Source organism: Phocoena phocoena, chromosome 3, assembly GCF_963924675.1.
Source record: "Phocoena phocoena chromosome 3, mPhoPho1.1, whole genome shotgun sequence".
In the NCBI taxonomy this organism is placed as follows: domain Eukaryota; kingdom Metazoa; phylum Chordata; class Mammalia; order Artiodactyla; family Phocoenidae; genus Phocoena; species Phocoena phocoena.
The window spans coordinates 160293817-160318151 of record NC_089221.1 but is presented as its reverse complement, the minus strand read 5'-3'; the positions used below and the strand labels follow the sequence as shown (position 1 = coordinate 160318151).

General features: G+C 44.2%; 1 protein-coding gene across 2 annotated transcripts in view; it reads left to right on the top strand.

Annotated features, from left to right (window-relative positions):
- The window catches only part of EPS15L1 (epidermal growth factor receptor pathway substrate 15 like 1), a 100753-nt gene that overhangs the window by 15911 nt on the left and 60507 nt on the right, over window positions 1–24335 (top strand). The window contains exons 2-8 of one of the 2 annotated variants that reach the window (XM_065873151.1): window positions 6393–6434; window positions 6633–6722; window positions 7190–7237; window positions 8874–8969; window positions 9680–9742; window positions 17360–17485; window positions 20971–21030. In XM_065873151.1, the coding sequence (XP_065729223.1) occupies window positions 6393–6434; window positions 6633–6722; window positions 7190–7237; window positions 8874–8969; window positions 9680–9742; window positions 17360–17485; window positions 20971–21030 (525 nt within the window). Of the gene's footprint in view, window positions 1–6392; window positions 6435–6632; window positions 6723–7189; window positions 7238–8873; window positions 8970–9679; window positions 9743–17359; window positions 17486–20970; window positions 21031–24335 lie in introns of those variants that run through there. The other variant, XM_065873153.1, reaches the window with a different exon arrangement.

Genomic DNA, 24335 nt, shown 5'->3' with positions numbered 1-24335 from the left:
CTTTTTTTTTTTTTTTTTTTTTTTTTGCGGTACGCGGGCCTCTCACTGTTGTGACCTCTCCTGTTGCGGAGCACAGGCTCCAGACGCTCAGGCTCAGCGGCCATGGCTCACGGGCCCAGCTGCTCCGTGGCATGTGGGATCTTCCCGGACCGGGGCACAAACCCGTGTCTCCTGCATTGGCAGGCGGACTCTCAACCACTGCGCCACCAGGGAAGCCCTGGGGCCACTCTTCATCGCGGTGCGCGGGCCTCTCACTATCGCGGCCTCTCTTGTTGCGGAGCACAGGCTCCAGACGCGCGGGCTCAGTAGTTGTGGCTCACAGGCCCAGTTGCTCCGCGGCATGTGGGATCCTCCCAGACCAGGGCTCGAACCCGTGTTCCCTGCATTAGCAGGCAGATTCTCAACCACTGCACCACCAGGGAAGCCCCTTTCTCCTGTTTTTTTCCTAAAAGTTTTATAGTTTTACATTTACGTTCATGATCTACTTGGAATTAATTTTGTAAAAAGTGTGAGACTTAGGTCTCCAGGCTCATTCTCTTCCTCTGGATGGCTAGTTGCTCCAGCACCATTTGTGGAACAGGCCTCTTTCCTCCTGAGTGGCTTTTGCACCTTTGTCAGAAGTCAACTGGGATCATCTGTGTGGGTTTCTTCCTGGGCTCACTGTTCTGTTCCATGGTTCTACGTGTCTTTCCCTCCATCAGTGCCACACTGTCGTAATTACTGTAGTTTTATAGCAAGCCTTGGAATTGAGTAGACTGATTCCTCCCACTTTATTCTTTTTCAACATTGTTTTAACTCCTTTGCCTTTCTGTATAAATTTTAGAGTAATCTTATCTGTATCAACAAAGAATCACGTTAAGCCTGCATATCAGGCTTAACATGTGATAAGCCTGCTTATCACATGTTGTTGCATTGGCCTCCAGAAGGCCATTCCACTCAGTTTATTTTCCCACTGGCAGGGCCCAAGATGTGTTTCCACCTTTGCCAACCCTGCATGGCACCTCTCTTTGACTTTGCCAACCTGATAGCAAACAACTGGTATTTCATTCTATTTTGCTCTACCTAAATTGAACATCTCCCCTAACTTTGCTGCATCTCTTCTTTCAGAATCACCTTTTTCTTATCCTTCGCTCATTTTTAAATTGGGGTGTCTTTTTCTTCAGGATTTATGAAAGCTCTTTCTCATGTCTCAGTTCTCTCGGCAGTGTTCACCTTAGCTCTGGCTTAGAAACTTCTCATCTGGCAGTTGGAATGAGCTGTCAGTTTCAGGGAGGTTCAGGATGCCCCAGTGTTTGCTGATGCTCTTTGAGTGCTACTGAGTTATATCCCGGTTTCCTTACCTGCAGAATGTGGTCCGGCCTGCCTGGAGGGCTGTGCGCGCCGCCAAGGTAATGGTTGTGCAAACAGTGAGGGGAACTATCTCTAAGTGGAAGGCGAAATGCAAGGATTATCAAGTGAGCACTTCTCTAGCCTTGTTTTTGAGTCAGCATCTTGCTTTCCAAGGAGGAACTCAGACAGGGATGTCTTTTGGTGTAAAGTGCCTAACTTCCTGCAAAACTTGGCAACAGCTTTGAAAAACACAGCCGTTATGGGGTCTCAGTTTTCCTCAGGAAATGGCAGGCTGTGCTGGTTTTCAAGGCAGTTCATATGCTTAAGTCAAGTCTTGCACTTTGACCATGTCTGTTGAATAAAATGTACCATGACATAATCACGTGTTTTGCCTTTTCTTAGGTGAGCATGCACGGGAGGCTGTGCAGTGGCCCTGTGTCTGGCTCTGTCGTGCCTGGGCTGTTTTTGCAGGGTGCAGAGTAGGTTAGTGCCACATGGCCTGGGTCTCCTCTGGCTCCGTCACTCCTTGGCTGTGTGACCCTGAGCAAGGTAACCTCAGTCTCCTCACCCATAAATTGGGACGAACAGTAGTACCTGCCCATAGCATTGTTTGGGACAATTAAATGAGGTACAGGATAGAAAATAGTGAGGCTCAGTAAATGTGATCCACTATTTATCAGAACAAGGAATTATACTTTTCTAAAAGTTTTAAAATGAAAATTAATTTGCTTTACAAATGTCATTTTGAAACAAGCAAGGCCAGGGATCATTGCTTTGTTTTGCATAAGAGCTCCTGCCCATGGATGAAAGCAGGAATCAGAGAGCTGGATAGACTCAATCCTGAGAGGGTTAGGTGTGGCCAGAGCTCCAGTCCTCAGGGTTTCCCCTCCAAAGTAGTCCTGCTGTGTTCCTCATCTCAAGCTGGTTTTCTCCAGCATTAAAATTGCGCACACTTGCATCAACTGTGGAGTTTAAAGGCCTCCCAGCAGAAGGATGTGAACTTGTTTCCTGATGTGCTGCCCTCCCAGTCTCCCCATTTGTAGGTTGCCTCTGGGGTGGAGGTTAGAGCGAAGAGGCCACAGGAACTTTTCCTAGTATTTTAGGAGATCAACTGAAAGATCAAATTGAAAGTTATATTGAACTTCAATGAATAATTCAGAGTCAAAGATGGCATCTTAGCACAGTGGGCTGGTGGAGGAGAACACCCTCCTGGGCCGGCTCCGTCCGTTCTTGAAGCCATCTCAGAGCTGTCTGCAGCCTCTTACACCGAAGGCCTTGTCCCCTGGCCTGTCCTCTTTCTACCTTTGCCCCTGGGCTCGCTTTGGGGTTAGGCAGAGGTGGGCAGCTCTGGTGCCCACTCTCAGCTCTCAGGGGGCTCTGTCCCAGCAGAGCGGCTGCCTGCACCAACAAGCTGTTTGTGTCCAAGGTCTCTGCCCGTCACTTGGGGACTCAAGGCCTTAGCAGCATTCATCCTCAGCTCTGTTGCAACGGTGTATTGGGCAGCTTGCAGGTGTGACTCCGCTGTCGCCAGGAGGAAGTAGTGTGGTAAGAGGAAGTGCCATTAGATCTGTTGGTGTTCTCCCTTTACTCCCCCTTCTCCTTATGTAGTGCCTGAGGTATGTGTAATTAAATCAGAACCTTTCACTGCGGTCATTGTCCCAGGTTACCCAAATTGATTCCTGTACTTAGAGAGGAATGGGTGAGGCATATTCTGTGGTTTTCCGTTAGTTGTAGGTCATTTGGGATCAACACTTGGCCATAGACTGTCTATAGGATGAGCCCTTAGCATCGATGGTCCAAGCTTTGGGCATGGGGCTTCAGAGCCTTTTCTGGACTATTTGGGGTTATGGATCTAGTTCAGAAGCGTTTGGGAAGTTTGAGACAGTTATTAACCATCTATGCTCCAAATATCGTAACTTTTTTTCATTGGAATCGTAGTAGCTTGGAAACCTCTCTCTTGCTTACCATGAGATCTTAAAAAAAATCCCACTGGAAATGCATTTCAGACCCGTGCCTCTCTGATTGCTGGCAGGAAGGGGACCTTTGTCAAGGTGGGGGTCCCTAGGGTCTCTGCATTCCATTTCCATGAGCCAGGGCACAGGATGTGCTATCTAGACCCAGCACGGTTACCTTTACTGATAGATGACAAACAGCCTGCCTGACTTTGCTTCCTCTGTCAGCCTTACTTCTCCGGGGAGATGTGTTTTGAAAGCATGCAGAGCTTTTTAAATTTTAATTCGTTAATTATTTTAAATTGAGGTTATAGTTGACATATAACATTATATTAGTTTCAGGTGCGCGATGTAATGATTTGCTATTTATACACGTTGTGAAATGATCACAATACTTAACATGCGTCACCATATAGTTATAAAATCTCTTTTCTTGTGATGAGAACTTTTAAGATCTACTCTTAGCAACTTTCAGTATACAGTACAGTATTATTGACTATATTAACCATGCTGTACATTATATCTCATGACTTACTTATTTTATAACTGGAAGTTTGCACCTTTTGACCACCTTTACCCATTTCACCTACCCCCTATTCCCATCGCTGGCAACCACCCATCTGTTCTCTGTATCTGTGAGTTTGGTTTCTTGTTTTTGTTTTTTAGATTCCACATATAAGTGAGATCATCCAGTATTTGTCTTTCCCTGTTTAACTTATTTCACTTAGCATAATGTCTTCAGGGTTCATTCACATTGTCACAAATGACAAGATTTCCTTCTTTTTAATGACTGAATAATATTCCTGTGTGTGCATGAGTGTGTGTGTGTGTGTACACACCACATTTTCTTTATCTGTTCATCCATCGATGAGTAAATATTTAGGTTGCTTTCATGCTTGGCTATTGTAAATAATGCTGCAGTGAACATGGAGTTGTTGTTTGTTTGTTTGTTTGTTTTTCTTAGTGTTTTCATTTCCTTTGGATAAATACCCAAAAGTGAAATTGCTGGATCATATGGTAGTTCTGTTTTTAACTTTTTGAGGAACCTCCATACTGTTTTCATAGCAGCTGTACCCATTTGCATTTCCACCAACAGTGTGCAAGGGTTCCCTTTTCTCCACGCCCTCTCCAACACTTTGTTATTTCTTATCTTTTTGATGCTAGCCATTCTGACAGGTGTGAGGTGAGATAGTGTAGTTTTGATTTGCATTTCCCTGATGATTAGTGATGTTGAGCATCTTTTCACATACCTGTTGGCCATCTGTATGTCTTCTTTGGAAAAATGTCTATTCAGATGCTCTGCCTATTTTTTAATTGGGTTGTTTGTTTTTTTACTATTGAGTTGTATGAGTTCATGTGGGGTTTTAAACCCTGGAGATCAAACAGGGTGTGATGGTGGACATTGCCATCTAAGGCATAAGAAGCTAAAGGCGACAGCCTCCCCCAGGACGGTATACACAAGGGCCCAGGGCAGGAGGAATCCTCCCTCCAGGGAGCTGCTGTAGCTGTACATTTAGCTCTTTTTTTTTTTTGGCTGCGCCATGCGGCTTGCAGGATCTTAGTACGGCAGTGAAAGCGCAGAGTCCTAACAACTGGACTACCAGGGAATTCCCCACTTAGCTCTCATTTCTTCTTATTGGTGTTGTTGCCTTTTGTTTCTCAAGCCATTGGCCTTTACCCTCCTTTCTTGCTTTTTCACATTGTTCTGCCTAGCTTTTTAGCTTTTTCTGCCTTTTCAGGATTTCCCTCTTTCTTTCCCCGTTTTTCTGTTTTTTGACTTTCCTCTGCTGCCTTTCAGATCTTTTTGCTCTTTTCCTTCTGTTTTCCTTCTCTCTTGCTGGTGTTCTTGTACTTTCGCTTCTTTCTGCGTTTGCAGGTGTTGGCATCCTCCAGAGGAGCTGACCGTAATCTGGGCATTATTTTTAACCTGAAATGACTTTTTACAGCACAGCGGAATGCAAGTGTTGGGCTGGTTCAAATCAGTGATTGTAACTGAAGGGAACCCGCCTCCCCCCAGTTTTATTCATTATGAAAAGTTGCACAACAGCATTCAGAGACTTTTAAAATAAACACTGTCATCCCGCCTCTCATCTGGTACTCATTTTTCCTGGCATTCTTCTCTTTACCTGTTTACACACCAGTTCTTCCATAAGATTAAGCATAATGGTGTCTTCTTCACTTTTCTTGCTCACTAAATCAATGGCAAGTTAGCCATGTCCTGCTTTTTTTCCCTTCATGAGGTAAAAGACCAACACGTGTAAGCCTTTACAGCTAACATCTTAGTGGCTGCTGAATTCCTACCCCTGCTGGCATACTCCTGCAGATCCCCTCCTCCCCACTGCCGGGCGGCTTGCTGAGGTTGGGAAGAGAGACCGTGTGACACGGTGGGATGTGTGAGGGTTTGGCCGCCAACCAGGCTGAATCCAGGCGTGGCCTCAATTTGCCGCTTGATCCTAGACTGGGTGGTTACCTTCTCTGAACAGCGACATCTTGGGGAATCTGGAATGTCTGGAACATGGAGTGTCTTCGGTGCCAAGCTGAGGGTTTTGAACTTCCTGCCTGTCATTGTGGGAGCAGTCACTGGCCAGCTCTCTCCTGGCGGCTGGGGCTGGTCAGTGGTTTTTGCGCAGCCCTTGGGTGGGCGGCTGGTGGAGGACGAGATGGGTGGGGATGAGACCTGGAGCAGGGAAACCAGTCTGAAGCTTCTGTGACTGGTGATTCATGATGATGTGCAGAAACTCCTGTTCTGGTTCCGGAGCCAGAGAACGATCTCAAAGGATAAGGGTGTCTTTTCCCTCTGAGCTCCTGGACACACCGAAATCCCATCGGTCAGTGAATAGAAAACGACTCTGGTCTGCTGCCCCTTCCTGAACGACTGTGTTGTTTGTGTTGGAATCGGGATTATTTAAGAGCGTTAACATTTCCTTTTTCTAAATCGAGTAAGTGTGTTATCTCTGAAAATAAACTACAGTCCACGTATAGAGGACGTTTAAAGTGCATAAATTTTGATTTTCATTATTGTGTATTTTGGTGATAACAGAATTGAGGGACACTTTTTTTTAGAAGGGTTTTGTGTCCACCTTTGACCAATATCTGTGGTTTTGTTTACAGATTCCCACTGGAAATCCATTATATGAATCTTATTACAAGCAGGTAAGTTTTCACTAGTGTCTTTTTGGATTGAAATTAGAGTGAGTGACTCAGAAACCACAGCTGTGAATTGCAGCCCAGTAAGGACTTTCATCCCTTTCTGTTTCCAAATTATCAGCTAGCAGCCAGTGTCATGGGTAATGCTTTTACCTGCTGCTCTGTTGCTGAAGCCTTGTCTCAAGTGTTGCTCCCCAATTCCAGGTAGACCCAGCATACACAGGGCGAGTTGGGGCGAGTGAAGCTGCACTTTTTCTAAAGAAGTCTGGGCTCTCAGACATTATCCTTGGGAAGGTATGTGATGAATGATAGCGATTTCTGTGGCCGCCCTCAGGGCTCTCCCGGCAGGTGAAGGCCGGCCTGTGCAGACCCCTCTTCATATGGTCTGTACTTCCCTTGGAAGTGAGCCGGCCATTGTGAGCCTCTCGGGTCTGTAATTGGTAGATCCAAGTGCTCTGATGGCTACTGCCACCCTTTGCTTGCATAGCAGACAAGAGGCCTGAGTGCTCTTGGGATCTTGATAGCTATGGATTTATGTTGGCCTTGGAGCCAGGTGTACCTGGGTGTTCTCTGGGCTCTGCCACTGACCGCTGTGTGCCCCTGGGGGGAGGGAGGGGTGAAAGCTATTCACCTGTTCTGAATCTGTGGCTGCTGTGGCGTATACATAAGGCCCACATGTAGCGATGGTGGCTCCTGTTCTGTGATTAAACAGAGTCAATGATCAGCCGGTCGCACTCACGAGCATTTTTGTGTTTCCACAGATATGGGACTTGGCCGACCCAGAAGGTAAAGGGTTCTTGGACAAACAGGTATATACCCGTATACACAGCAAGTGGAGGGGCTGGACCAGAGCCCCCAGGCCGGGTCACCTCTCCACTTCCTTCCTCGTTGTCTCCACTGACAAGTATTACTGGTCATAAGTGCGGACATCAGACTGTTAAAATGGGGAGGTTTCATTTTGAAATAAAGGTCTTTTGAACTCTTGGAGCCATCTTTCATGGTTAGCGTATCTGGTAATATTTTGTGTGCTTACAAGCAGTTGAAATGTTTTCAAAACGTTTTATTTTGAAATAACTTCACACTCTCATGGAAGTTGCAAAAAATAGTTCAGTGAGTTCCCGTGTATCATTTCCCAGCTCTCACCAAAGCACACTGCTCAGAAGCCTGACTCAGAGCTGACCAGTTTTATTGATACCTGCACTTTCTTGTGGTTTTTGTTTCTGTCGTATATAGTTCTATGTAATTTCATCACCTGCATAGATTCACGTAACCATCACAACAGTCAGGATCAGAACATTCTCAGACCCCAGAGTCTCCCTCATGCAGCCCATTGGTAGTCACACCCTGACCCCTGGCAACCACTGCTTCCTTCTCTGACATAATTTTGTCATTTTGAGAATGTTCTATAAATGTAATGTTATAGTACTTATGATTTTTAAATGGTCATATTTTAATTTAGTTCAGTCTTTCCCCAAACTATATTCCAAGGGATGTTGTTCCTGGTGTCTCACTGTCCGTGATCCGACCCGTCGGGAAAGCACCGTTAGCTTTTCCTCCCTCGCTTGAGATTCACAGTACACATCTGTGTGTTAAGGGTTCTGAGGATCTTTGTGTAAGAGAGCCCTGTTAACTTTGCTTAATGCAGTTCTTCTAACCTTACTAATGTCCCCATTTCTCTACACTCTACACGGGCATTCTGTAGACATCAGCTTGAGAAAAGCTGCTCTAGTGCTCATCTCTTTGAAGAAGTTTTTAAAACCATAATTGTGTTTACAGTTTTAAAAAGAGTCCATGTTCTTAGGCCTGTTGATCAATTTAAAAAAAACTAGGTGATGCCACACGAGTCCACTAAGACCGTGGCATGGCCAGTTCTGGGTTAGGAGGAGGGCGAGGATGAGCCAAGGCCCCTGCTGGCCTGGTTCAGGTCCTTTGTCCTTATGTGGGAAGTGAAGTCCACATCAGGCCATTGGGGAGTAGGGAGGGTGAGTGGGAGATGCTCTGTTCAGTGAGGCCAGGGGCATCCCAGGGAATCGCGAGTGTCAATTCCCAAACAACTGTGTCTATTTCAAACCATTTTTTAAAAGTCAACGCATATTTGAACCATCCTTTAGACTGTTAAACTGCAGTCTGCTACTTTTACAGTCTAGCATTTCCTAAATGTTGAGATTATTTTTGAAAATACATTTATTTGAAAATACATTTATTTGAAATTTTACGGTGTTCAGAAAGCAATGAGCTAAGTCCATTTTAGCATATTCATTTAAACAGTGCTCCCAGGGTGAGACCAGTTCTGCTCAACAGTGTAAGTGACTTGCTCACATGTGGTCTTCCTTGTTGAAGTAAACTGAAATCCTTCTTTCCCCAAAGCCCACTGCTGCAGACAGCTCTACCACTGCCGCTGCCAGCTGGGTGGGGTTTACGCCTCCCCCTTTTTTGGATTTGCAGGGTTTCTATGTTGCACTGAGACTAGTGGCCTGTGCACAGAGCGGCCACGAAGTTACCTTGAGCAATCTGAATTTGAACATGCCGCCGCCTAAGTTTGTAAGTGTCAAACTCCTTCAAGTTCACGTTCTTCTAATATCTATTTATCTATCTCTCCATGTTTTCTCTCTCCCTCTTTTTAATTTTCTTTTAATTGCAGGGAAATTTACATAATCTAAAATTAACTGTTTAAAAATGAACAATTGGGTGACATTTAGTGCATTCACAATATTGTGGTAACCATCACTTCTAACTGGTCAGAATATTTTCGTCACCCCAAAAGAAAACTCTACACCCATTAAATAATCATTCCCTATTTCCCCCTCCCCCAACCCTTGGCAGCCACTAATATGCTTTCTGTCTCTATGCATTTGCCTGTTCTGGACATTTTATAGAGTCATACAGCTGGCTTCTTTCACTCAGCATAACGTTTTCAAGGTTCATCCACATTGTAGCATGTGTCAGTACTTCATTCCTTTACGTTGCTGAATAAGATTGCATTGTGCGGTCTATCCCATTTTGTTTATCCATTCATCTGTTGGTGGACATAATAATTCATGCACAAGGAATTGTTTGCACACCTGTTTTCAGTTCTTTTAGGTCTATACCTAGGAGTAGAATTGCTGAGTTACATGGTAATCCTGTGTTTAACTTTTTGAGGTTTTTCTCCTTTTTGAAAGCACTTTGAAATGTGTACCCTTATAGTGAACACATCCTCCAGTAGTAGAATTCTGTGCCAGCTACAGTGCAATGTACCTCTTTCTCCTCAGCACGACACCAGCAGCCCTTTGATGGTCACGCCGCCTTCTGCAGAGGCCCATTGGGCTGTGAGGGTAAGTGACCGGGGAAGGCGCCCCTCGGCTGTCTTCCACATGCAGTCGTTTAGCCATTTATGACGTTCAGAACATTTCATAGGACGATTGTATCATCCACTCTGTTGCAGAGTGAGTATGCCACAGAAGTTAGACAAAATACTTTTCCAAATTAGAGTCTTTGCAAAGGCTATCTATCCCCTTTTCCTATAATTGGGTGTTGCCTACTAAGGCAGTTAGCTAAGTTTCAGATGTTGGACTCTGAAATGTTTACAGTTGAAATCTCGTATTTCTAGGTCATGTTCTGTGGTTTTGCTGCTTGGGTTGGTTAATCAGGATAGAAGGAGAAATTGTGAGAACTCTAAAGCATGAAGACTTCCAGGATGTCTTCGTAGCTTTCTTCGTTATTTCCAGCCAGTTTATGCGTTATAATTCTTTCCTTTCTGTTTTGCTCCTATTGCTTTTTGAAAAGCTTCTCTCAACACTTAATGTGTTCTTTTTAAGACAGGATGTTGTGGCTGTAGAGCTGTGTTACTGCTTCTAGAAAGAAAAACGAGTGGTGTCTCCTAATAAGTGCGGAATTTACTCCAGAAGGCAACTTGTGTATGGCTTGGAGACAGTCTCCCAGTAATAAGACCTCCTCCCAACTCACTGTGAGCGGGTTGTCACATTTCCTCACTTTTATCTGGTTTAAATACTGACATTAATAGCAGTCCTGCTATGAAATAGACACCCCTCACCCACCCCCCAGCCCCAAGTGCTTTTTTGTCCCTTTTTATGGGGTTGGTGTGTTCCCTCCTTGAAAGGGTTTATATGGAGAGGTCGGGTGCAGGGACAGGGCAGGAAGAGGCCTCAGGTGACTGAGGGGTCAGGAAGTTGCCTTTGTGAGCAGTCAAGCATGTTGCTGCAGTGCCGAAGGATTTCTTTCTCTGTGGTCCAATTGCACGGCGCCTACTTTGAAAAGCAGCTGCTTTGTTGTGAAAATGGTGCCAAAGGGATCTTATTATTCCTTGAACCGTTTCGGCCCCTTTCTGGCAGGAACTGTGTTGAGGCCTCAAGAGAAGAGCTGGCGGCTGAGGAGCCTGTGAGGCCTTGAAGAGGGGAGTTGGGGCAGGAATGGCACCGTGGTGGGGCAGAGAGCTTTGCAGTCCATTCAGAGAAACGGTGACAAGTGTTAATGTTCTTTTCTGTGGTGGAAGTTCCTGGGCTTCCTGAGGCCTGAGCCAGCGAGTCTGACAGATCCAGGGAGAGTTCCATACTCCAGGCGGATGCAGGGAGTTGGGATTCTCAGTCCTTATGGTGACTCGAGTACGCAGTGTCTGCTTGTGCTCTGATTTGTTTTTTCTCTTTTTTTTTTAAACTGTGGTAAAATACACATAATACAGAGTTCACTATCTTTTTTTAAAAAAATTATTTATTTTTATTTTTGGCTGTGTTGGGTCTTCGTTGCTGCACATGGGCTTTCTCTAGGTGAGGCAGGCAGGGGCTACTCTTCGTTACGGTGTGCGGGCTTCTCGTTGTCGTGGCTTCACTTGTTGCAGAGCATGGGCTCTAGAGTGCAGCCTCAGTAGTTGTGGCGCACGGGCTTAGTTGCTCCGCGGCATGTGGGATCTTCCCGGCCAGGGATCGAACCTGTGTCTCCCGCATTGGCAGGCGGATTCTTAACCACTGTGCCACCAGGGAAGCCCTGTATGTCTTCCTTGGAAACATGTCTGTTCAGATCCTCTGCCCATTTTTTAATCAGGTTGTTTTTTGATATTGAGTTGAATGAGTTCTTTGTATATTTTTAGATATTAACCCCATATCAGATAAATCATTTGTAAATCTTTTCTCCCACTCAATAGGCTGCCTTTTCATTTTGTTGGTGGTTTTCTTTGCCGTGCAAAAGCTTTTACGTTTAATTAGGTCCCATTTCTTTATTTTTGCTTTTGTTTCCTTTGCTTTAGGAGACAGATCCAAAAAAAATATTGGTATGATTTATGTCAAAGTGTGTTCTGCCTGTGTTTTCTTCTAGGAGTTTTCTGGTTTCTGGTCTTACATTTAGGTCTTTAATCCATTTTGAGCTTATTTTTGTATGTGGTGTAAGAAAATGTTCTAATTTCATTCTTTCACATGTAGCTGTCCAGTCTTCCCAGTACCACTTATTGAAGACATTGTCGTTTCTCCATTGTCTATTTTTGTCTCCTTTGTCTTAGATTAACTCACCATAAGTGCATAGGTTTATTTCTGGGCTCTCTGTTCTGTTCCATTGATCTTTGTGTCTGTTTTTTGTGCCAGTACTATACTGTTTTGATTACTGTAGTTCTGTAACATCAGTTAGGGAGCTTGATACCTCCAGCTCTGTTCTTTCTCAAGATTGTTTTGTCTATTTGGAGTCCTTTGTATTTAATACAAATTTTAAAATTATTTGTTCTCATTCTTTGAAAAATGTCATTGGTATTTTGATAGGGATTGCATTGAATCTGTAGATTGCCTTGGGTAGTATGGTCATTTTAACAATATTAATTCTTCCAATCCATGAGCACGATATACCTTTCCATCAGTTTGTGTTGTCTTCAGTTTCTTTCATCAGTGTCTTGCAGTTTTCTGAGTATAGATCTTTTACCTCCTTAGTTAGATTTATTCTTAGATATTTTATAGTTTTGTTTTTTTTTTTTTTTTTTGTGGTACGCGGGCCTTTCACTGCTGTGGCCTCCCCCGCTGCGGAGCACAGGCTCCGGACGCGCAGGCTCAGCAGCCATGGCTCACGGGCCCAGCCGCTCCACGGCATGTGGGATCCTCTCGGACCGGGGCACGAACCCGCGTCCCCTGCATCGGCAGGCGGACTCCCAACCACTGCGCCACCAGGGAAGCCCAATATTTTAAAGTTTTTGATGCAACTGTAAATGGGATTGTTTCTTTAATTTCTCTTTCTGATAGTTCGTTGTTAGTGTACAGAAATGCAACAGAATTCTGTATATGTTGCATCCTGCAACAAATTCATTGATGAGCTCTAGTATTTTTTTGGTGGTGTCTTGAGGATTTTCTATGTATAGTATCATGTCATCTGCAAACAGGGACAGTTTTACTTCTTCCTTTCCAATTTGGATTCCTTTTATTTCTTGTCTGATTGCTGCATCTAGGACTTCCAATACTATATTGAAGAAAAGTAGCAAGAGTGGGGGCATCCTTGTCTTGTTCCTGATCTTAGAGGAAATGCTTTCAGCCTTTCACCATTGAGTATAATGTTTGCTGTGGGCTTATCATATATGGCCATTATTATGTTGAATTATGTTCCTTCTCTACCCACTTTCTGGAGAGTTTTTATCTCAAATGGATGTTGAATTTTGTCAAAAGCTTTTACTGCATCTATTGAGACGATCATATGATTTTTATTCTTCAATTTGTTAATGTTGTGCTATTGATATTGAACCATCCTTGCATCCCTGGAATAAATTCCACTTGTATGATCCTTTTAATGTATTGTTGAATTTGGTTTGCTAATATTTTATTGAGGATTTTTGCATCTATATTCATCAGTGATATTGGCCTGTAATTTTCTTTGTCTGGTTTTGGCATCAGGGTGATGCTGACCTTGTAGAATGAGTTTGGAAGCTTTCCTGCCTCTTAAATGTTTTGCAGTAGTTTGAGAAGGATAGGTGTTAACTCTTCTTTAAATGTTTTGTAGAATTTGTCTGGTTCCTGGACTTTGTTGGGAGTTTTTAAAATTACTAATTCAGTTTCATTACTGGTAATCAGTCTGTTCACATTTTCTATTTCTTCCTAATTCAGTCTTGGGAGAGTATACATTTCTAGCAATTTATCCATGTCTTCTAAGTTTTCCAATTTGTTGGCATATAATTGTTCATAGTAATCCCCTATTATCCTTTGTATTTCTTTGGTGTCAATTATAATTTCTCCTGTTTTATTTCTGATTTTATTTATTTAGACCCTTTTTTTTCTTTTCCTTGATGAGTCTGGCTAAAGACTTACCAATTTTGTTTATCTTTTCAAAGAACCAGCTCTTTCATTGATCTTTTATATTGTCTTTTTGGTCTCTTTTTCATTTATTACTGCTTTGATCTTTATTATTTCCTTCCTTCTACTAACTTTGGGTTTTGTTTGTTTCTCTTTTTCTAGTATCTTTTGGTGTAAGGTTAGATTGTTTGAGATTTTTCTTGTTTCCTTAGGTAGGCTTGTAGCACTATAAACTCCCTCTTAGAACTGCTTTTGCTGTATACCATAGATTTTTTAAAAAATATTTAAATTTTACTGGAATATAGTTGATTTACAATAGTATACCACAGAATTTGGATCACTTCTTTTCCCTTTTCATTTGTCTCCAGGTATTTTTTGATTTTCTCTTTGATGTCTTCAGTGACCCATTGGTTGTTTAGTAACATATTGTTTAGAATGCATGTGTTTGTGTTTTTTGCAGTTTTTTTCCTGTAGTTGATTTCTAGTCTCATACTGTTGTGGTCAGAAAGACTGATATGATTCCAGTCTTAAATTTATTGAGACTTGCTTTGTGCTGTAGTGTGTGATCTGTCCTGGAGAATGTCCGATGTGCACTTGAATGTGTATTTTGCTGTTTTGGGATGGAATGTTCTATATATATCTAATAATTGCATCTGATCTAATGTATCACTTAAGACCATTCTTTCCTTATTGATTTTCTGTTTAGATGATCTATTGATGTAAGTGGGGTGTTAAAATTCCCAATTATTATTGTATTACTGTCAATTTTTCCCTTTATGTTAATATTTGCTTTAGGTATTTTGGTGCTTCTATGTTGGGTGCATATCTGTTTACAATTGTTATATCTTCTTGTTGGATTGACCCCTTTATCATTATGTAATGCCCTTCTTTGTCTTTTGTTACAGTCTTTGTTTTACAGTTATTTTGTCTGATGTAAATATTGCTACCCCAGCTTTCTTTTCATTTCCATTTGTGTGGAATATCTTTTTCCAACCCCTCACTTTCAGTCTGTGTGTGTCTTTAGATCTAAAGTCTCTTAAAGGCAGCATATAGATGGGTCTTGTTTTTTATCCATCCAGCCACTCCATGTTTTTTGATTGGAGCATTTAGTCCATTTACATTTAAAGTAGTCATTGATAGGTATGTACTTATTGCCATTTTGTTCATTGTTTTCAGTTCGTTTTGGTAGTTTTATTGTTGCTGTTCCTTTTTTTCTTTTTTTTAAATGCATGCTTTTCTAATTCTTGGTGGTGTTATTCCCATTTTTTTTAAATTAAATTTATTTATTCATTTTTGGCTGCGTTGGGTCTTCCTTGTTGCACGTGGGCTTCCTCTAGTTGCGGCGAGTGGGGGCTACTCTTCGTTGTGGTGCGTGGGCTTCTCATTGTGGTGGCTTCTCGTTGTGGTGGCTTCTCTTGTTGTGGAGCATGGGCTTTAGGCACGTGGGCTTCAGTAGTTGTGGCACACGGGCTCAGTAGTTGTGGTTCATGGGCTCTAGAGTGCAGGCTCAGTAGTTGTGGCGCACGGGCTTAGTTGCTCCGTGGGGTGGGATCTTTCCCTGACCAGGGCTCAAACCCATGTCTCCTGCATTGGCAGTCGAATTCTTAACCACTGCGCCACCAGGGAAGTCTGAGTTCCTTTTTTCTTCTGCTCTTTTCCCTTGTGATTTGGTGACTTTCTTTAGTGTTATGTTTGGATGCTTTTCTCTTTTGTGTCTATGTAGATCCATTATAGGTTTTTGGTTTGTGGTTACCGTGAGGTTCATGTATAACAACGTATGCATAGGTGAGTATTTTAAGTTGATGCTCTCTTAGATTTAGAACGCATTCTAACAATCGTACATTTTTACTTCCCCTCACCACATTTTGTTTTTGTCATCGTATTTTGCATCTTCTTATTTTGTGTTTTTCTTAACTACTTACTATAGAAATAGATGATTTTACTGCTGGTCTTTTAACCTTCCTACTAGCTTTATAAGTGGTTGATCCCTACCTTTACTGTACGTTTGCCTTTACCAATGAGATTTTTTTCCTTTCATAATTTTCTTGTTTCTAGTTGTGGCCTTTTCTTTTCCACTTAGAGAAATCTCTAGCATTTCTCATAAGGCTTGTTTAGTGGTGCTGAACTCTTACTTTTGCTTGTCTGTAAAACTCTTTATTTATCCTTCAAATCTGAATGATAATCTTGCTGGGTAGAGAGTATTCTCGGTTGTAAGTGTTTTCTTTCAGCACTTTGAATATATTGTGCCTGTTCCTTCTGGCCTGTAAAATTTCTGCTGAAAAGTCAGCAGAGTTTTATGGGACTTTGCTTGTATGTAACTACTTGCTTTTATGTTGTTGCTTTTAAGATTCTCTCTTTATCTTTAATTTTTGCCATTTTAATTATGATGCCTTGGTGTGGACCTCTTTGGATTCATCTTATTTGGAACTTTCTGTGCTTCCTGGACCTGGATATCTGTTTTCTTCCCCAGGTTATGGAAATTTTCAGCTGTTTCTTGAAATAAGCTCACTGTCCCTTTCTCTCTCTTCTCCTTCTGGGACCCTTATGATGTGAATGTTAGTATGTTTGAAGTTGTCCTAGAGGTCCATCTTTTTAAGTGTATAGTTCAGTAGTGTTAGACACATTCACGTTGTTGTGTAACCATCACCACTGTCCATCTCTAGAGCGTTTTCATCTTGCAGAATAAAACTCTGTCCCCATTAAACACTAACTTTCCATTCCCCCTCCCCCAACCCTTGGCACCCACCATGCTACTTTCTGTCTATTAATCTGAGTACTTTAGGGACCTCATGTAAGTGGAGTCATAGAACATTTATCTTTTTGTAACTGACTTATTTCATTCTGTGTAATGTTTTTATGGTTCATCCATATTGTAGTGTGCATCAGTGTTTTATTCCTTTTAATGGCTGAATAATGTTCCATTGTATGGATGGACCATTTTGTTTATCCATTGTTCCATTGACGGACACTTGTCGAGAGTATTTTCCCAGGGCTCCCAGTGGCTCCAGCTTGTGGTCAGAGTGGTGAGAGGTTTGCCATATCCTCACTTCCCCTTGCCACAGGCTTTATTTCCATAGGAGGGCGGACTGGAGGCCCCTGCCCAGACCCTCCTCACTGACAGCTCCCTTTACATGCTGCCCGCATTTTGTATTTTAGAATGGTAGAGTCTGCTATTCTGCATTGCAAACCCTGCCCAGCCCTTCACTCTGTTCCTGAGGAGCTTTATTATTTATTTATTTATTATTGTCAGACACAGAGGACTTCTTATGCTTAAAGTTGATTTTGATAATTAGCTGCTTACACCTTTGGTTTATTTTTATATTTGGTTCTTCAGTTGTTTAAGTTCTATGGATCGATATCCAGATTTAGTTCTTCGTTCTTTCATCTTTCTCATCCTAGTGAGCTAGGAGGTAGGTAGGAATGACCTTGGTCTCCCAGGCATCCCCTGTGGCAGAGAGTGAAGCCCAGCTCCTCTCTCCCCTGTTGATCTTGGCCACCAGATCCATAGTCACCAGAGGGCTGTATCCTTCTGGCTAGAGTTCACTCTGGAAGTGCAGTAGGACAGTCCTGTACTCTTAGGTGAGCCCAGCGCTGTGTCCTTGCCCATTTTCAATCAGCTTCAGGCCAGGGCTCATTTTGGACTCTCACACTTTTTCACTCAGGCTGTTTCTTTCCAACTAGGTAGAAGAAAAGGCAAAATTTGATGGAATTTTTGAAAGCCTCTTACCCATCAGTGGTTTGCTTTCTGGAGACAAAGTCAAGCCAGTCCTCATGAACTCAAAGCTGCCTCTTGATGTCCTGGGTAGGGTAAGTGGTTCTCTCACACTGGGCACTGCTGCTGAATCCAGTCAGCCCCATGCTCACCCCCCACGGACACTTCGAGGCCTTGCTGCACAGCCATGCAGTGTTGGGTTTCATAAGAGCCAACACGGGTGGAGCAGTTGCTGCAGTTGGGCTGGCTTGGGGCCTCACAGGGTGCAGCTCACAGAGGCTCCCCAGCACACATGGGGAGCAGCCTGAGAAGTGCACTCACTACCCAGGGCTCGGGGCAGGCAGAGCTGGGGCTCAAACCCAGACTGTGACTTCCCCCTCTGCATTGTGCTTCTAGGGGAAGAGTATGGGCATATATGTCTGTATTTCTTTTCTATTTTTAACTTTTGTTTTTTCCTGCCTATGAACCTAAGGTAAAGGTACTTTCAATTCTGCTGCAAGTTGAGATAAAATTTTATGCATTCCCCCCATTTTTATTAACAAAAAAAAAAGCCTCAGTTTTCTTCCTATTAAATACAAGTTTTTTAGATACAGGTTTCTAAACCAGACTGTTTTCCTTCTAATGGGTTTGCGTTATGGCCCCTCATGTTTGCTCTGTGCACAAAGCCCAGTTCTGCACGGCTACCTCTGTGCTGAGTTTCCCGCTCTGGGTCGAGAGGGGATGGATGTTGTCATCTCTCTGGATGGAATTGCTGGTGTGGCAAGTGCAGACCTAGAGCAGGAGGGTGGAGCATGGTCCCTGCTGCCCCAGGCCACGCCTGTGGGTCTGGCTCATGACATTTGGTAGAACCATGGGGAAGGGTGCAAATGCCTACCCACTTGGATTCACCTAATAATTTTCCTGTTTGAATATCACTTTTGCAGATACTGGCCCATTTGATAGGATCCAGATAGGACTTTGTTTTGAAATGAGACCACTAAGAAAGGGGACCTCACAGATCCCTTTGTCTTCTTTTTGGCTGTGGTGTGGTGTAGACGGAGGCCTATGATGGGGACCCACGCTGATCACCAGTGGTCTTTATGAGGCAGGATGGGGTGATCTGCTCCTGCACAGTGTGACAGTTCTTCAAAATACCTGAAAGTTGGGTGTAATAATGTTGTAGAGCCAAATCCTGAACAAGACAAAGAGATCAACAGAGGTGGAGTGTGCTTTTTTAGAAAGGGAGCTACGGCTAGGAAGGGTGAGTTCTGCAGATCTTCTACCTTGGCTCTAGCTCTTGTCCACAGGGGTCACTTCTCATCTACTCCTCTCTCGGTCTCTCCCTCCCTCCAAGCATCAACCCACACGTGCACCCGTTCATGCATGCATGCATGCATCCGTATGCATGCATCCATGTCCATGCACCCATCCATCCATGCATGCATCCACATTCACGCACCCATCCATGCATGCGTGCATTCACACCCATGCATGCATCTGTGTCCATGCACCCATCCATCTGTGGTATGCATCAATGCACTCAGGCATCCATCCTTGCATCTGTGCACACACTTATTCACCTGTGCATCCCTGCACCCACGCATTATGCATCCATTTAGTCATTCAGAAGCATTTTTCGGAGTCTGCTCTGGGCCATCTTTGTACTGAGCACTGGGAAAATGGGGATGAAATTAAATACAGTCCAGGAGATCAAATAAGTAAGTAATAGTTAAGATCTTGGTATTTATTGAGAGCTTAGTATGTGCTAGATCCTATTCTAGCGCTTTGCAGGAATGAAGTCACCAAGTACTCGCAACTACTTTGTTATGAATGGTGTCACTTCCATTTTCCATGTGAGGAAATGGGGGTCCTTCAGAGTGGCTGGTTAGTCGCTCAGGGTTGCATGCAGAAGGGAATGAGGTCCTGGTGGTCCCCAGAGCCTGCACTCTTCCCTGGTGCTCCCCGCCCCCCCCCCCCCCCCAAACCACTGCCTCCCTGATAATCACAGTTCTGCTTGCTGGGGACAGTGGTAGAGGGGGAGGTTCCTGATCCGCCAGAGCAGAGGGTACAGGGCAGGCAGGGAAGGCTGCCTAGAGTAGGTGCCCCTGGGTTATAGCCTTTAGAGGGAAGGAACAGGTGGCAGATGACGGGTTGAGAAGGCCGGGCACAAGACAGCATGAGCAGAGGCAGCCTGGCACGCTGAGTACGGCTGATATTCTCACCAGGCGGTTCTACCCCCGGGGCATGTTGAGCAGTACCTGGAGACATTTTTGGTTGTCCCACCTGGGTTGGGTGTTACTGATATCAGGTAGGTTGAGGTCATGGTTGCTTCTCAGTATCCTATAATGCACAGGATGTCCCACCACAGAGATGATCTGGCCCCGAATATCAGTGGTGCTGTGGCAAGGGAGGACTGTGGAGTCAGGAAGGCCTGTATGTGCCGTATTTTTGGGAACATTACTCTTCTGAGATTCTGCTTCTTAAATTGAGACCAAAGACATAAAACACTCAGCCGAGTGCCAGACACCTTTAAAAGGGCATCCATATGCTTGAGGGGACTGCGAACAATTTGAAGTCCCTAGAGATCAAGGTGGAGTCCCAGGAGACTGGGCTGGGGTTGAGGGACCAGCTAAGGGCACAGTGGTCTCCATGTGCACAGGGACTTGATGCCGTCAGCAGGGTGAGGTGGGGTGAGAGTGCATTCTAGAGCAGGTCCTGTGGTTACCCTGGGTATAGGGCTAGAGGCAGGGAGGCCAGCTGGAAGCTCTGGCCTCTGTGGAGTGTTGGAGAGGCCCAAGCCAAGGACACAGCAGCAGGGGGTGAAGAGGAGGGTCCACATGTGAGAAACATCCCTGGGCTGAAGATCCTAGTGATTGATTGGGGGCGCGGGTACCAGCATATGTAGCATCACAGATGGACCCTGGGCTTCTGCCTGGCTCTGGGCACTGGTGCCATGTGCAGCACTGTCCAAGTCAGACAGGCTTCTGGTCCTGGAGGGCTGACTTGGGTCAGGAAGCTAGTGCCTTGGTTGTACTTTAGAAAACCCAGCACACAGCCTTTGATCCATGCCTGCCTTGTCTTTCAGGATGCTAGGTCAGCCTGGCATATTTTGTGGGATCTTTCTCACCATCCACTGATAGGGGAGAGGAGACAAGATCCCACAGACCTACTCAAATGCATTCCCGTGGCCCTGCCGTGAATGGGGGCAGGGGCTAGATGTGTGTGTGTCTGTGTGTGTGTGTGTGTGTCAGCCAGTGGGGGCGGGAAGGCGGGCTTGTGTTCAGAGCAACACCTGCACCAAAACCAAAGAATCTAAAAATCAGGGTGGATGTGATTACAATCATGATCATTTGTTAGAGAAAATGAATGTTAATATGGTGGAAAGGATCTTGGAATTGACAGTACTTCATTGGATGATGGTTTTTCAGAGAACCTACAGACTGGTTCTTAAATGCATTTTGATTGCCTTGTCTTAACCCTGGCGTGCAGTCAAAATCTGAGTTCTGGTGGGCATGCGTGCTGCCACACAGGCCCTTCCTCCCAGCAGTAACCCTTGGTACCCCCCCCCCCCGCTAAGCCTTGCTGCTCTCTTCCCTTGCAGGTCTGGGACCTCAGTGACATCGACAAGGACGGGCACCTGGACAGAGATGAGTTTGCTGTGGTAGGCCCCTGCTGTGACTCTCTTTTCCCACTCTGCTGAGGAAGCAAATGTGCAGCTCATGTGGGGGTTTCTTGTTTAATTTTTTAAATGTTTATTTTGACCTAATTTGGGTGTAATTTGACAGAGAGTTCTTTCGAATCTTCACTCAGATTCCCCAGTGTTGCTGTTTTACTACACTGTTTTATCCTTCTCCCTCCCTCCCTCTCCTTCTCTCCCCTTCCCTCTCTCCTTCTCTCTCATTTGCATGTGAATGTGTACATGGATATGTATACACAATTAATTTTCCCTTTGAACCATTTTGAAGTAAGTTTCAGACATGGGCCTTTTCATCCTGAAATACTTCAGTGTTTGTATCCCCAAACCAGAGAATTCTCTTACATAACTGCTGTCCAGTTCAAAATCAGGAAATTGACATTGTCTAATTTATTACAGTATCTATTATGCTAGGTTATATCATATATGTTATATATTAATATATCTATTATTGTATTAATCTATTATCTAATCTAAGGATATTATTCACATTTTGCCAGTTGTTCCCAAAATGTCCTTTATAGTGAAAGAGACTACAGCCTCGTGTTCTTTTTTTTTTTTTTGTGGTACACGGGCCTCTCCCTGTTGTGGCCTCTCCCGTTGCGGGGCACAGGCTCAGCTGCCATGGCTCACGGGCCCAGCCGCTCCGCGGCATGTGGGATCTTCCCGGACCGGGGCACGAACCTGTGTCCCCTGCATCGGCAGGCGGACTCTCAACCACTGCGCCACCAGGGAAGCCCCAGCCTCGTGTTCTTATAATCTAGATCAGCTCCTGCATCTGTCTTTGTGTCTCATGGCCATGTGGGCATTTTTAAGGCCAGTGGTGTGTAGTGTCTCCTTCGGTGTGGGGTTGTCTGCTGTTTCCTGATGATGATCCAGGCCATGCACTTTTGTGTGGCAGGTCCCCACCGAGGTGATGCTTGTTCTCCCCAGGGCACATGACATCGATAGAACATGTGATGTCTTATTCCATGTCTTACTACCTTGATGTCAACCTTGACCCGACCTTGATCAAGTTCGGGGTGGAGGCTTCAGGATTCTCTCTTTTCCTTTGTGCTCAATCTTTCACGAGAGACACGTGGAGACTGAATACCCTGTTACCCCTACAACTCTCACCCGCTAGTTCTTGCATCCTCCCAGGAGTCTCACCTGAATCAGTCAGGTTTCTGGTAGTTGCCAGATGATGATTTTCTAATTCTGTCATTCCTTGCACATTTTCTAGCTGGCCTTCTACTGTAAGGAACTTGTTCATATCAGAGTGGACTTATGGAGGTGTCCTCTGTTCTCTGTTCCATGGTTTATAATCCTTTACTGGCATGATTTATTTTGCCCATTGGGAGTTCCTCCCAGCTGACTCCTTTGTCATTTGGTCACATCATATCATTCTTGAGCACTTGCTTACTTTTGGCATGATGGGATTTTCCTGGCTCTTCCTGTCCATCCCCTCTTTCAGCTCCATCATCAGCCATTTTTCCAGGGACCCCCAGTTCCTTATAGTGGAGAATGGTATTAGAAACCAGGATCTGGGCACTGGGGTGCTCAGTGCCCCTGCGATGCCACTGCTTCCAGGCCTTCTCAGCAGACAGAGCTGGGAAGTAGGCATATGTGTAGACATGCCCACCAGGTGCCCTAGCAGCCTGCCATCTACTTCCACGTCTGCTTCTGTTCATGCCAGAGCCCTGACACTCCCACCCTCTTCTCCTTTTAGCAGCAGTGCTAGATTTATGTGAGGATTGGGGCTCTTGTGTCCTATGGGCTGCCTTCCCATTCAGCTGCCCTCCCTCCACACCCCCGTAGCTCACCATTCACCTCTCCCAGCTGCCTGCTGCACTGACTTTGCCTGGCTCTCGCCTCCCCACCCTGGGCCCATGTCGTTCTGTCCCTCTTTTTCTTTCTCCCTTCCCCTCTCCTTACTCACATCTTTGATCTTTCTCTCCCGTTCATGAGATTTATTCACTCATCTCATTCCGTTAAATCTCAAAGTAGAATAAAGTAGCCCCTTGTAGATAAGGACAGTGCTCTAATAAACAGTAATTAAGTTCAAGCAGAAACAAAAAAGCTGGGAATTCCTAAGTCATAGAGAATGATGAACTATATCCATATCCCTAAGGCACATCTTCTGTTTTAGGAATTTTAAATGTCTTTAAAATGTGATTTTACAACATACACATGAATGAAAGCTTGTTATTATCTTACTATACTATGGTGTAAAGCCTTTGAGATTTTAAACTTCTAGGTTAAATTTAAACCATTTGCCAAGGAAATTATAAATTTCTCTTACAATTCCACTCATAATCTCTTACACCCCATAGTACTCAGTTGTGTTTTTTTCCCTCACACATCGACTCTGTTTTGCCTTTTTTACTTTGAGCATTTTCCATGTTTCTCCATCATCCTGTTCCTTTTCACTAGCTGTCCATTATTATTTTTTTATTGTGGTAAAATACGCATAACAAAATTTACCATCATAACCATTTTTATTTAGTTAGTTTTAAAAATATTTATTTATTTATTTGGCTGTGCCTGGTCTTAGTTGCGGCACGTGGGATCTTCATTGCCGTGTGTGGGATCTTCGTTGTGTCATGTGGGATCCTTTTAGTTGCGGCGTGTGGGATCTAATTCCCTGACCAGGGATTGAACCCCGGCCCCCTGCATTGGGAGCATGGAGTCTTAACCACTGGACCACCGGGGAAGTCCCATCATAACCATTTTTAAGTGTATGGTTCAGTGGTATTAATACATTCACATGGTTGTGCAACCATCACCACCATCCATCCCCAGAACTCTTTTTACCTTGCAAAACTAAACCCCCGTCCCCATGAAACACTAACTCCCCATCCCCCTCCCCCAAGCCCCTCATTATTTGTTTTTGTATTTCTTTTGATGGCATTTGACTTCAGGTGTTAGTTAGTATCATTGAACTGCCTTTGGGGTGGTCTCCAGGAAGGGGTGATTGGCCTGGAGTGAACCCAGGAACACGCCTCTCTCCTCATAGCCTCATGAGCCCTGAATTTCTACTTTTGTTTTTATCATTTCAGCCAAGATTTATATTCTTTTATAAGTGGGTCTTAGAGTTGTGTCATTTTGTGTTTCTTTTCATCACTAGCTGAGTGGCATTTAGTACAGTTTTTAAGTGAATAAATTTTTACCTGTGTTAATGATCTGTTGGTAGCAACTTAAAGACTAGTTTGAAGTGGCAGGTCGGGGGGAGGTTGTCATTTTGGTTTTGTTTTGTTACTTTTTAAAATAGACTTTTCAATCCTTGTTTTAGC